The sequence below is a fragment of the Grammomys surdaster genome, unplaced genomic scaffold, assembly GCF_004785775.1.
Source record: "Grammomys surdaster isolate TR1022 unplaced genomic scaffold, NIH_TR_1.0 126063, whole genome shotgun sequence".
Lineage (NCBI taxonomy): Eukaryota > Metazoa > Chordata > Mammalia > Rodentia > Muridae > Grammomys > Grammomys surdaster.
In genome coordinates this window covers 5004899-5018288 of record NW_021620873.1, presented here as the reverse complement: position 1 = coordinate 5018288, position 13390 = coordinate 5004899, and the positions used below count along the sequence as shown (strand labels likewise).

Here is a 13390-nt window from a genome sequence, read left to right as displayed (position 1 = left end):
AAAAAGGAAAGACACACCACACACACACACACACACACACACACACACACACACACACACAGAGAGAGAGAGAGAGAGAGAGAGAGAGAGAGAGAGAGAGAGAGCAAAATGAACCAGGCCTGAAGGCTATATATCTCAATGAACCTCTGTACAGTTACAACAGCCATTCAGAGGCTGTGGAACTTCACACTTTCACTCTGAAACATATTTTTTGTTCTTAACAATGCTTACTCATGTATATTAATTTACAAAATAATTGGCTACACAATGACATCTTCACATACGCATCCAGTGTACTTTAATCAGACTTACCTCTTGATACTTTATTGGCTATACTTCTCCCAGACCCTCTACTTGCATGTCTTTTATTTAATCCAGATTATTTTATATTTAAATTAATGTACACCCACTTCCTCTCAAATGTATGTCCTCTTTTTCTATAATCATTGTTGCATATATGCATAAGAATATAAATAAAACATGTTGTGTGCATTTAGCCACTCAAATGCATATGGGCACTTGATATTGGATAAGCAATTAGAGGACTCACGTCTGAGGAGTTCCCAGCAGTCCTTAGTTGCCTGTAGTTCTTCAGCATATCTAGTGGTGCTGTCATCTTTCAGATTCTGTTTAGGCAGTCATATTGCTGAGGTACCATGGACGTAGTATCTTCCTTGTCATTTTTAGGAGACGGTCTCACAGCAGACTTCCTGATCCTCTGGCTCTTACAGTCTTTCTATTATCTCCTCTATAAAGGAAGTTCTCTGATGAGGGGTGAGAGCTACACTTATTTGCGGGTAAAAAGATAAGTATTCAGAATGCAGTTAGCAATTATAATAGTTTAGTACAGTGGTATTCTACTCTAAGATTCATGACCTCACCAACTCCAGAGTGTTGGGTAGGTATGTGACCACTTTTATAAAATACCTGATTACCTGATTACCTGGAGATAGTAAATAAAGTTGTATGTTTTGTACTTAAAAATTTAGATTTACACAATACACATTTTAATAGTAATAGCTTTTAATCAATTTTATACAGTCATTTTCTCATCTGAAAATGAATAAACTTGCTTCTACCTATAATATGAAAAACTATCACTTTTTATTTAATCACATTGAAGTTTTAAAATAGTACTCGGTAGCAGCAGTAGCAGACATGAATATTTGCTTTTAATATGAGGTTAATGGAAACTGTTCCTGTAATTTCATGTCTGGATGGATATTAGCTGATAAGAATCTATCTTGCTATGGTTAGCTAGATCCTTACATTCAGAATTCTCCCAGAGCTATTTCCATGGAGTGTTTTTAGCACCTATAAAGATGAATGCCTTCTTCTACTAACTCATTGTATGGTAATAAATCAATTACCATCATGGAAAACATTGCTTCTTTGAGTTGCCTGCAACCTAGTCATCATATTTAGTACTCAATGACTATATTTTCTAACCTGACTTGTTTAGGATTGTTTTCAATGGATGCTACTTAATGAAGCAAACAGACATTCTTATTCTGGTTGTGTGAGGAAGGTTTTTTCCTTTTAGCACAAGGATTAATTTTTTAAAATTCTTTTTATTTAATTTATTTACTGGAGAGGGACTATGTCATTCTACGGTGTTTCTATAGAGATGAGAGGGCCTCCAGGAGGTTCATTCCATTCTTTCACCATACGGATCCTGAAGACTGAATCCAGGCTGTCAGCATCAGGGAAAGCAGCTTTACCTGCTGATATATTTCACTAGATTCCAAACAATTCTTATAAACTAAATTTAGACAAAATTACCACACTAGCATCTTGATCTCCATGAGGGTGAAATTTTTTAAAACATCTGTATGCATTTTGGCTACATATATATTTGTGTGGCATGTGTGTAGCTTGTATCCACTGAGGCCAGAAGCCATCAGATGTCTTGAAACTGGAGATACTGATGTTTGAAAGTTGCCATATGGTTGCTGGGAATCAAACTCAGGTTCCCTTGAGGAGCAGCAGGTGCTCTTAACTGCATAGCCATCTCTCGTTCTCTCTTAGGCTTTTTGTCACCTTCTCACCACTTACTGAAGGTGTATTTAACTATAACTTTAATTTTTTATTTAAACCATTATTATTGTTGTTGTTGTTGTTGCATTTTAAAGTCATGATATCATACACTTTGGCTGCAGGATACACAGATATCAGTCTCAAACCTCCCAGGAAACCACCTTTCCTCCAGCACTATGGAGTTGGCAGGGAGAGAAAAGTTACCAAGGGTCTTACCCAGCACTGGACCCTGCACACTACAATACTGACCTGCCATCCAAGATGTGCCCACTGCTGCAGTAGTGGCCTGGGAATTTCATGCCTGGTACTGTAGACACGGTCAAAAATTCATGGCTGGGAAGTGTTAGGTTTTATGACTGAACCTACTACTATCATTTTGGTAAATGTCTTCTAAATAACTGTGCTTCTATCCGTAGACCTGAACTTCCCTCAGTCTTGGTGAGGACTGGTCAACATGCTGAGAATAACTGACTGTGAGTGCGCAGCCCTAAGGGAGACACCTTATCAGCCTCTGGTGCACAGGGCTCAGGGAACACTGTGACAAAGGAGACAGAGAGGATGTAAGGGACAGCAGGTGGGTGGGGAGGAGTATTGCAAAACACCATACTCTAGATATCATGTGACTCATGAACTGTAGATATCTGTATAAGACCTGCATCAGTTCAACTGAGTCAAAATTCCAGCACAAAAAAAAGGGAGAGGCTCTTGAGGCACTAGCCCTTATAAAGGGACAACTGATAGCTGCTGTGGGAGAGAGACACACTTTTCTTCAGGTGTGTGTCCATTGGTAGGATGGACACATGCCTCAGTGGATGACCCCACAGTCATAGACATATGGGCATCATAAATTCATTTCAGTGGGCTATATCTATATACTTATATCTATATACTTCTAAATGCACAAATATTTAACAATAACAAAGAATAGGAAGCCAGGAATTTGAGGGGGCATGGGATGCATTGGAGAAATAAAAGACAATGGAGGAAAATATGGTTTTGTTCTAATTTTTTAAAAAAATTAGCTAGCTGGGCATGTTGGAGCATGCCTTTAATCCCAGCAGAGGCAGGCAGATCTTTGTAGCCTGGTCTACAGAGTGAGTTCCAGGATGGCTAAGAAACAGAGAAACTGTCTCAAAAAACCAAAAATTACAAAAGCAAAACAAAACAAAAAAAAGTTAACTATTTTAAGAGGAAAAATAAGTAAGAAATAAAAACACATCGTGTTCTGTAGAAAGGAGGGTATAGCATTGGGAAGGGAGCTGCTGGGTGAACACGGGAGGGACTAGAGGCTGCAATGAGCATTGGAGTGATCACAGCTCACTGTGTGTGAATATGAAGTCCTCAAAAAACACATTTTTAAAAATAAACAAAATAATTGACAAGACCTCAGGTGATAAAAGCTGGCTAGGGAAGAGCCAGGGTAGCTGCTATCTGAAGTCAGATCTGAATACTACATTAAGTGTTATAACTGGGAGTCCCTCATGAGGTGACCACAGCTGAACTCAGAAACCTCAGCCTCTACAGAGAAGCAAACCTCACGTCGCCAATGCGTGGGGTTTGAGTTAAGGCAGATGCACCTCTGCTATGTTTATTTCCTTTTAATTCAGTCATCCTGTGTCCTCTCTTTTACAGATAATTCATTTTCATGGAACCAGACAACCACACAGGGGTTCCAGAATTTTACCTGTTGGGACTTTCAGAGGATCCAGAGATTCAGTCTGCTCTCTTTGGGCTGTTCTTGTTTCTGTACTTGGTGACCATCTTTGGGAACCTGCTCATCATCCTGGCCATTGTCTCTGACCCTAAGCTGCACACACCGATGTACTTATTCCTCTCCAACCTATCCTTCTCTGACATCTGTTTCACTTCTACCACTGTCCCAAAGATGCTGCTGGACATCCACACTCAGAGTAAGCTCATCACCTATGCAGGCTGCATCACACAGATGTACTTCTTCACAGTCTTTGGACTTCTGGACAATTTGCTTCTGACTGTGATGGCGTATGACCGCTTTGTGGCCGTCTGCCACCCCCTGCACTATACAGTCCTTATGAACACTAAGCTGTGTTCCCAGCTGCTTCTCCTGGCATGGCTCATGAGCATACTTGGAGCCCTACCTGAGAGTTTAACTGCACTGAGGCTGTCTTTCTGTGCCATTGTGGAGATTCCACACTATTTTTGTGAGCTTCCTGAAGTCCTTAAGCTAGCCTGTTCTGACACCTTCATCAATAACGTCGTGTTGTATATTGTAACAGGCGTCATGGGCTTTTTCCCTCTTGCTGGGATACTTTTCTCTTATTCTCAAATTGTGACATCTGTCTTGCAGATTTCAACAGTGGGAGGAAAATATAAAGCCTTTTCTACCTGTGGTTCTCATCTCTCAGTCGTGTCTCTGTTCTATGGAACCTGCCTTGGAGTGTATCTCAGTTCTACATGGACACAGGCTTCTTGGGCAGGGGTGTTTGCTTCTGTTCTCTATACTGTGGTCACTCCCATGCTGAACCCTTTCATCTACAGCCTGAGGAACAGGGACATGAAGAGAGCCCTGAATACACTACTATGTAGTGTGTCATCTTCATCTTGAAAGTAGTTTTTAAAATATGTGTATGTGCTTAAGTGTATGTGATTGTGTGTGTGTGTGTGTGTGTGTGTAGAACAGAGGACAACTCCAGGTGTTCCTCTTCAAGATGACCGTCTACCTTGTTTTTGGAGATAGAGTTTCCCCTGGGGCTTGGTGCTCATTGCTTCAGTTTGGGTAGTTAGCCAGTGAAACTCAAGGATTTTCTGTCTCTGCCTGCCCTACATTAGGATTATAAATGTGTGTTGTGATGACTTTTTTTAAACATGGATTCTATGGGTTTAATTAGGGTGCTCATGCTTACATGACAAGCACTTCTGAAAGTTGAGATATCAGCTCTGTCTTTGTTGACTGTGTTTTTGACCCTGTGGACACATTTGGTCAGGAAGAGTGGGACACAGTGCTCAATAGTTTAGGATCTGAGATTTGCTGAATATGTTATGTACTCAAATGCCTTGCTTCCTGTGTTTATTAGCAATTTGCAAATATTGTTTTATGAAGTGTTTTCAAGTCTTTCCCTGAGTTTTAAGTATTCTTATTTTCAATTTGGAGAAGCATTAGATTCTGTATTATAGATATATGTGCTGTCTTCTTCACTGTTTTATTGCTGTGAAGAGACCCTATAACCAATGCAACTATTATAAAAGAAAGCATTTAATTATGGGCTTGCTTACAATTTCAGAAGTTAATCCATTATTATTTGGTGGGGAGCATGGTGGCACTCAGGTAGACATGATTCTGGAGAAGTAGCTGAGAATTCAATATCCTGATCCATAGACAGACAAACAGACAGACAGACAGACAGAAAGACACACACACACACACACACACACACACACAGAGACAGAGAGAGAGAGAGAGAGAGAGATCGAACCTAGCATAGGCTGTCCAAACCTCAAAGCCCATCTACAGTGACACATTTCCTCCAAGGCCACACCTCTTAATCCTTCTAATCCTTTCAAACACTGCCACTTCTTAGTGAAAATGTGAGCCTATGAGGGCCATTTTAATGCAAAATACCAATTCCACTCCCTGGCCCCAACAGGGATATGATATAGTCATTATCATAATGCAAAAATACACTCAGTCCAACTTCAAAGTTCCTTATAGACTATTATAGCCTCAATACTGTTTAAAAGTCCAAAGTCTCTTCTGAGATTCATGACAATCTCTTAAATGTAACCCCTTGTAAAATCAAAATAAAAAAGCAGATCACATATTTCCACACAGAGTATATTGCCTTTTCAAAATGGAGAAAAGTTATCATAGAAAGGAAATGTTGGTCAAAAGTAAGTCTGAAATTCAACAGGGAAAACTCCACATTCTGCACCTCCATGTCTAATGTTAGATCTCCAACTGCTGAGGTCCAGCCTCAGCATAAGGAAGGTCCTGAGAAAGGGGGGTAGGGTGGGCATGGCATTGATTCTTTTTTTCTTTTCTTTTCTTTCTTTCTCTTTCTTTCTTTCTTTCTTTCTTTCTTTCTTTCTTTCTTTCTTTCTTTCTTTTTTGGTTTTTCAAGACAGGGTTTCTCTGTATAGCCCTGGCTGTCCTGTACCAGGGCTTTGTGCACAATAGGAAGTCTGCCAACTGGGCTATATTCCTAGTCCTTCTCACAGTTGCAGTGGCTCATCTGTGACAGAGGTATCAGTAAACATCTGCAGAAATATCCTGGCTGCTACAATGTGAAATAATACATTTTTCTGAGGCCAAACTGGCATCCCAGAGGGAGACTGACAGTGTAAGGAAGGAATCACAGCAAGAAAGATATGAAATATGAGGCTGGAATCTATGGTATTGGCCTGCCTTTTTTTTTTTTAAGGCTATGGGACTCAAAATGGGAAGAGAGCCCAGATTAAGCAGGTAAGTACAGAATTCCTCCTAGGACTCCAAAACCAGGAAGTATTGGGAGGAGTCATGTATAAATGAGGAAAGTAGCAACCTGGAAGTGACAGAAGTCACTGACAGAAGCAGAAAAGACATCCAAAAATGCAGAGTCAAAGTTGGAATTCAAACCACCAAGCAAGTGGAAGCCACAATACAGCTGATGTTAAAACTCTCATATCTGACAATATAGACTTGAAAGTCAGACAAGTCAGAAAAAAAGAGGGTCACCATGTAGTAACAACGTAAGCAAGTCATTGAGAGGACGTAACTATTGTCAATATTTTTATACCAAATATCAAAGTTTTTAACTTCATAAATCAAAACTAAAATGGATAGAAGAACACATAGATTCTGACAAAGTATTAGTAGTAGACTTTAGTATCCTACTCTCATATATATATTTTTTCCAAACTAAAAATTAGCAAAGAAACATGAGATAAACTGTACCACAGATCAACAGTATTTAGCAGATATCTACAGAAAATTTTACCCAATGGATAAGGAAAAAGCATTCTTCTTGGTGGGGAATAGGAATCTTATGAAAATTGGCCGTGTTATCAGAAGCCTATGAGCTGGCTTTGTTTAATAGCTCCTTTGCCTAAACAGTGTCTCCTTCCCTTTTTCACCCCCTACCTTTGACTACTCTCATCTCCGCATAGTCAGGCAGAGCTCCAGACCTGTGGGTTGGGAGCCATCTTTGCATGATCCAATTAAACAGCTCATGCACTAGCTTTACTTGGCCTAGCTCCAGTTACTGGCCCAATCTAATACAAGCCAGATCTCACATCAGATACACAACTAAAAACGAAGTTTGTATTCCCAGGTTACACCACAAAAACTATCTGAATAGCCAAAACAGCAAATTTCCAATCAAACCCACCAGTCCTATAGAAATGTTCGTCTAATGAGAACTACTGAGATCAGTGGTTCTCAGCCCATGGGTCATGATCACTTTGGAGGCTGATTGATCCTTTCATCTAGGTTATACATTAGATATCAGATATATACATTATGGTTCATAACAGTTTCAAAATTACAGTAATAAATTAGCAAAAAATAGCTTTATCGTTATGGGTCACCACAACATGAGGGACTGTATTAAAGGGTCAAAGCACTAGGAAGGTTGAGAACTAATGCCTGAGATGAGCCTCAGGGCACATATTTCAAAAGAATAGTAATAATCTTTCTCAAAGAATTCAAGGAACTTAAGAAGACACAAACACTTTGCTGATTTCAAGAGAAAAACAATAAGTGGCTAAGTGATGCCCAAGAAAATACAAATATATGGATGAATGAAGTGACAAAAAATAATTCAGGATTTGAAATCAGAGTTAAGTAGAGAGCTATAAATACTAAAGGGAACTTAAGTTGAGGATGGAATTGAAAAACTCAATAAACCAACAAGAGAACTCAAAGGCAGGCCTTAAAAGTAGAACTGATCACGTAGAACAGAAAATATCAGGTCTTGAAGATAAAGGAGAGAAATTAAAGCACACAAGTAAAGGATAGAAGAACAAATTAAAACAACCAGAAAGAAACATACAGGAACTATGAAACACCACTGAAAAGACCAACTATTTGATTTCTGAGCATAGATGGGGGAAAAGAATCCCAGGTTAATAGCACAGACTAGATCTTCTGTTGGGAGCAACCTTGCCTATACACTGAAGACCTAAGTCAGCCATAGGCCTAAGTCAGCCATACATGCCTGCTAACACAAAGTCTTGGTCTCTATGGGAAAACACTAACCCTAGAACAGATAACTATAGACCTTGTAGATAGGTAGCCTTGGTGCAAAGTACCAGCTTAGATAAGAACAAATGAATCATAGACAGAGTCATAGTGACCTGTTCCACCCTGCTTCTTCACCTAGCCAAAACTCTGTTCTGGAAGATATCTGTACTCCCCCTGAGAACACTTATGCTCCTGCGTCATCTCCTTCCCCACATCCTGTCTCTATGTGTGTATAATCCCTGTGTGAAAAAATTAAAATAGCTGTTTGATGAGACTCTAGACAAGCCGTGGTTCTTTGAGTATCCCTGTCCCCCATTCTCTCTTTCAGGTGGTCCCCCAGTCCTAATCCACTGCCCTGCTGGACAGGGCAATCATCAACATGATCATAAAAGATAACTTCCCCAAACTGAGGAAAGACACACAGATAACAGGAATTACATAGGATACCAAATAGACAAGATTAGAAAACAAATTCCCCACACATTTTGTTATGAAGTTTAAAAAAAAAAAAGAGAGAAACCAAAGACTTATATCAAAATGACTTTGTTGAGGAGGCAACGTTGTGGGAAACCACGTCATTTGCTAATGTGAGGACTGTAGCTAAAGGGAAGTAGAAGCTGGGGCGCTTAAGGTGCATACCCCATTCTCTCATTTCCTTGGAATCTGGAGCAGCCATGAAGCTGCTTTCACTCCACTTAGATGGCTCTCATTCTTCTTACAAAGGCTTTAAAAACTACTTCAGCCCTGTCCCCACAGCAATAAGCTATAGTTGACCAAAGCCAGAGTGAGCAAGCAATTACCTCACAGCGGGCACACTATTCTTTCCCTCTTATCTCACAGCAGAGATACCAATCTGGGGAGAATGCAGGCTGCTAGGGACCCATAGGAATTTCAAGACAAAGAACAACAGCTATTAAGGGGTGTCTGGAACACAGTTTTCTTTGCCTTCACAGCAGGGTTATGTATACATTGCTACATAAACTACACCACTTTGGAGAAGGAAAGAAGTATCATTTATTATCTGGTTAGAATGGGATCTTCCCGGGTAAGCAATACAACTGTGTTTCTAGGTTAGGGCTGCCTGTCATGTTCTCTATCACAACATCCTAGGTAAAACACAAACTATAAAAAACAGTAGGGCCAGGCGGTGGTGGTGCACGCCTTTAATCCCAGCACTTGGGAGGCAGAGGCAGGCGGATTTCTGAGTTTGAGGCCAGCCAGGTCTACAGAGTGAGTTCTAGGACAGTCAGGGCTACACAGAAAAACCCTGTCTCGAAAAACAAAAACAAAAACAAAACAAAACAAAAAAACACCAAAAAAAAAACCCCACAAAAAAACCCCACACACAGTAGGAAAGTTGCAAGAGAAAAAATACAAACCACATATAAAGGAAAATTCATAAGAGTAACAGTTGATTTCTCATAGGAGACTTTGAAAGACAAAAGAACTAAATACTACAAATTATGGATGCCAACCTAGATGACTACTGTACCCAGCAAACCACACTGAAAGGAGAATACAATCCTTCCTATGTTTCAAACAACCTAAAAAAAATTTATGTCCACCAAAACAGCCTTAAAGAGAATACTGGAAGAAATTCTTCAAACTGAAGACAGAAATAAGTACAGCCAAAAAGCTATAATTAATGAAATATTAAGCATGACTAACAACACAAACAACAAAGTGATTGCATAATTAATGGCCTCCAACCAGAAGGCACAGGGACCTCAGCTTTAAATACAGACACCACTTTAGAGCAAAAGGATGGAAAAAAGTATTCCAAACAAATGAGATCAGGAAGCAAGCAAGCATTGCTATCCTGCCCTGACAAAATATTCTTTTTTTTGTTTGGTTGGGTTTTTTTGTTGTTGTTGTTGTTTTTGTTTTTTGTTTTTTGTTTTTTTTTTTTTTTGGTTTTTCGAGACAGGGTTTCTCTTTATAGCCCGGGCTGTCCTGGAACTCACTCTGTAGATCAGGCTGGCCTCGAACTCAGAAATCCACCTGCCTCTGCCTCCCAAGTGCTGGGATTAAAGGTGTGCGCCACCACTGCCTGGCAAAATATTCTTTAAACTAAAACTGATTACGAGACAAAAAAGAGCACTCCATTCTAATCAAGTGAACAATTAGCCAATATGTCATTGTAACCCTAAACATATATGTATGAAACTCTAGTGTATCCAATTCCATAAGCTTACTGCTGTAGTCAAAGACACAGATTGATACCAACCAAATAATAGTAGGTGATTTCAATACCCCACTAATAGACAGGTCATCTGAACAGAAAAATGAACATAGAAATTTCAGAATTAGATGGCATCTTATATCAAAGGGACCTAACAGGTTTCTACAGAATGTCCCACTCAAACATCAAAGGACATACCTTCTATTCAGCAGCCCATGGAAACTTCTCTAAAATAGACCACATCCCAGGACACAAAACAAACCTTAACAAATTCAAAAGACTGAAATAATTACATGTAACCAATCCAATTATTATGCAGTAAGTCTTTAAATAGACAGCAAAAATCTCTAGTAAGAGCATAAACTCATGGAGATTAAACAATTCAGATGAATAATAAATGGGTCAAAGAAATCAGGAAAGAAACAGAAACATTCCTGATCCCAAATAAAAATGAAAACACAACACAGGATTTCTGAGACACATTAAAAGCAGTTCTAATAGGAAAATTTTACAGCATTACATACCCACATTAAAAAAGAAAGAGAATGAGGAAAGTAAACAACTTACTGATGTAACTCGAGAATTTTGAAAAACAAGAACAAAATTCACTCAAACTTAGTAGATGGCAGGAAATAATCAGAGCAGACATTAATAAAGTAAAAACAAAGAAAACAATCTAAGAATCAATGAATCTCAGAGATGCTTTTTAAGTAAAAAACATCATACATGCACAGGCACACATGCGAGTGTACCTGAGCGTGTGCACACATACACACACATATACATACACACACACACACACAAAAGCATGACCCAAATTAACAAAATCAGAAATGAATAATGAAACATTACAGCAGACACCAAAGATATTCAGAATATTATAAAACTATTCCAATACTTTAAAAACATGTACTCCATTAAATTGGAAAATCTAAGAGAAATGGATTTCTTGATTCATTTTAAACTACCAAAAATTAACAACCTAAACAAGTCCATACTAAAGGAGGAGTTTGAAACAATATTAAAAAGTTTTCAACTAAAAAAAAGGTCCAGGGCTGGAGAGTTGGCTCAGTGGTTAAGAGCACTGACTGCTTTTCCAGAGGTCCTGAGTTCAATTCCCAGCAACCACATGGTGGCTCACAGCCATCTGTATGGGGTCTGTTGCCTTCTTCTGGTCTGTCTGAAGACAGCTACAGTGTACTCATATACATAAAATAAATAAATAAATAGTTTTAAAAAAATAAAAAATAAAAAAAAAAAATTAAAAAAGTCCAGGCTCAGATGGGTTCACAGAAGAATTCTATCATACTTTTTTTATTGGTTATATTATTTATTTATATTTCAAATGTCCCCCTTCCTGATATCCCCTCCCCAATCCCCCCTTTGCATCCTCCCTCCCCTTTGCCTCTAAGAGGGTTCTCCTCCACCCACCCTCTCCCACTTCACCCCTTTAGTATCCCCTATGCTGGGGCATCAAGCCTCCAGAAGACCAAGGGCCTCCCCTCCCATTGATGGCAGATGAGGCCATCCTCTGCTACATATGTATCTGGAGCCATGGGTCCCTCCATGTGTACTCTTTGGTTGGTGGTTTAGTCCCTGGGAGCTCTCAGGGGTCTGCTTAGTTGATATTGTTCTTCCTATGGTGTTGCAATCCCTTTCAGCTTCTTCAGACCTTCCCCTAGCTCTCCCATTGAGATCCCCAGGCTCAGTCTGATGGTGTCTGTGAGTATCTGCATTTGTATTAGTCAGGTGCTGGCAGAACCTCTCAGGGAACAGCCATAGCAGGCTCCTGTCAGCAAGCACTTCTTTGGCATCTGCAATAGTGTGAGGGTTTGTGTCTGCAGATGTGATGGATCCCTAGGTGGGGCCATCTCTGGATGGCCTTTCCTTCAGTCTCTGTTCCATTTTTTGTCCCTGTCTTTCCTTTGGGCAGTAACAATTCTGGGTTAAAAATTTACAGAATGCTAACATTCCCCCCATTTTGGTTTAATTAAAGAAGAAAAAAATTAGAAAAAGGTGATGGTAGAGCAGGAATAGGGTTGTCGTGATATCTGGCTGCTTCATGCTGGCATTGGAGCAATGTGTCTCTAGGGAACCTAGAAGAATGGGGAGATTTGTCCAGTATTAGAGTTGGCTGTTTCCTTGTTGTCCTGGGTCTGTGGAGCCATCTGAGGATAGGTCAGAAGGAACAGGTCCAGTAGAAGCATGTGTCTGAGAGGAGATTGGAGCATCTGAAGGTTGCTTCTCTGGAGCTGTCCTAGATGTAGTAAGCACCTGGACTTGACAAGATGTTGAAAACACATTATTATAGGTAGAGAATAAGATTAAGTATGTTTGGGAGAAAGAAAATTTTTTTCTTAAGATGAACATTTGAAACCCAGGAATTCCAACCTTTGGAATAGGTAATAAGTAGGAACTTTGTACAGATGTTCTTATCTTAGTGGAGTCTATTTGGTCCATGAGAGGTAGATCTGAGTGGGTTTCCTGTAGCTTATAAGTTTACAAAAGAGATAACAGCATGAGTTAACAACACGAACAGTCTTTAAGATGAGCCTTTTGTGGAGCAGAAGGAACAAGAATTTGAGATTATAGAGTTGGATCATATAGTGGAACGTTTCATTAGAGTTAGAAATTTATAAGAACTTGAATAATGGTAGGACAGTGGCACAGCAAGAAGAGGAAATATGAAGCATTTAATTGATGGCAACTGAGTTTAGGCAATGAGGTAACAGATAATCTGTGAAAGCTTAGCTGTCAATGTAGTCAGAAGTCTGGAGAGTAAACAATAATCTACCAGTTATATATTATTTTAAAAAATGACAGACTCCACTAGCCAATAGTTCCCTGTGGTCTCCATGGTAACTTGGGCAGTCAGTCTGCCTTTCAAGCACAGAAGACACAGGGCTTTTTCTCTGTGGAATGGATACAGGTGACATGAGAAATGGATTATCTTGATTTGGACAATATGTCATTTG

General features: G+C 39.5%; 1 protein-coding gene across 1 annotated transcript; it reads left to right on the top strand.

Moving 5' to 3' along the window:
• The first annotated feature begins 3682 nt into the window (after positions 1 to 3682).
• LOC114610904 (olfactory receptor 7C1-like) lies at positions 3683 to 4621 on the top strand. Its single transcript, XM_028755544.1, has one exon. It carries the CDS (start codon positions 3683 to 3685, stop codon positions 4619 to 4621), a length of 939 nt encoding a protein of 312 aa, XP_028611377.1.
• Positions 4622 to 13390: the final 8769 nt, after the last annotated feature.